This window comes from Austrofundulus limnaeus, unplaced genomic scaffold (assembly GCF_001266775.1).
Source record: "Austrofundulus limnaeus strain Quisiro unplaced genomic scaffold, Austrofundulus_limnaeus-1.0 Scaffold14085, whole genome shotgun sequence".
NCBI lineage: Eukaryota > Metazoa > Chordata > Actinopteri > Cyprinodontiformes > Rivulidae > Austrofundulus > Austrofundulus limnaeus.
Window position 1 is genome coordinate 1 of NW_013966487.1, and position 415 is coordinate 415.

Below are 415 nucleotides of genomic sequence, written 5' to 3' on the forward strand. Positions count from 1 at the left end.
GTCTCCAGCGTGTTCCCTCGCGAGCTGAAGGAGGTGTTTGCGTCGTGGAAGCAGCAGTGCGTGGCTCGCGGCCACCAGCAGGACATCAGCAAGCGTCTGATCAGCGCCTCGCTCTTCCTGCGCTTCCTCTGCCCCGCCATCATGTCGCCGTCCCTCTTCAGCCTCATGCAGGAGTACCCCGACGACCGCACGTCGCGCACGCTCACGCTCATTGCCAAAGTCATCCAGAACCTGGCCAACTTCACCCAGTGAGTCTGCGCCTCTCTCCGGGGGCAGGGCCCACCCAGGCTGCGTCTGAAACCGTTTCCTCTGCAGGTTTGGAAACAAGGAGGAGTACATGGCCTTCATGAACGACTTCCTGGAGCACGAGTGGGCGGGGATGATGCGTTTCCTGTCGGAGATCTCCAACCCCGAG

General features: G+C 61.9%; 1 protein-coding gene across 1 annotated transcript; it reads left to right on the forward strand.

Moving 5' to 3' along the window:
- Positions 1 to 6: 6 nt before the first annotated feature.
- Positions 7 to 415, forward strand: LOC106512795 (ras GTPase-activating protein nGAP; the record flags this gene model as incomplete). Its single annotated transcript, XM_014001328.1, is given in 2 exon segments — positions 7 to 248; positions 316 to 415. Coding segments are annotated over 2 exon segments (207 nt in total), but the record flags the coding sequence as incomplete, so codon positions are not given.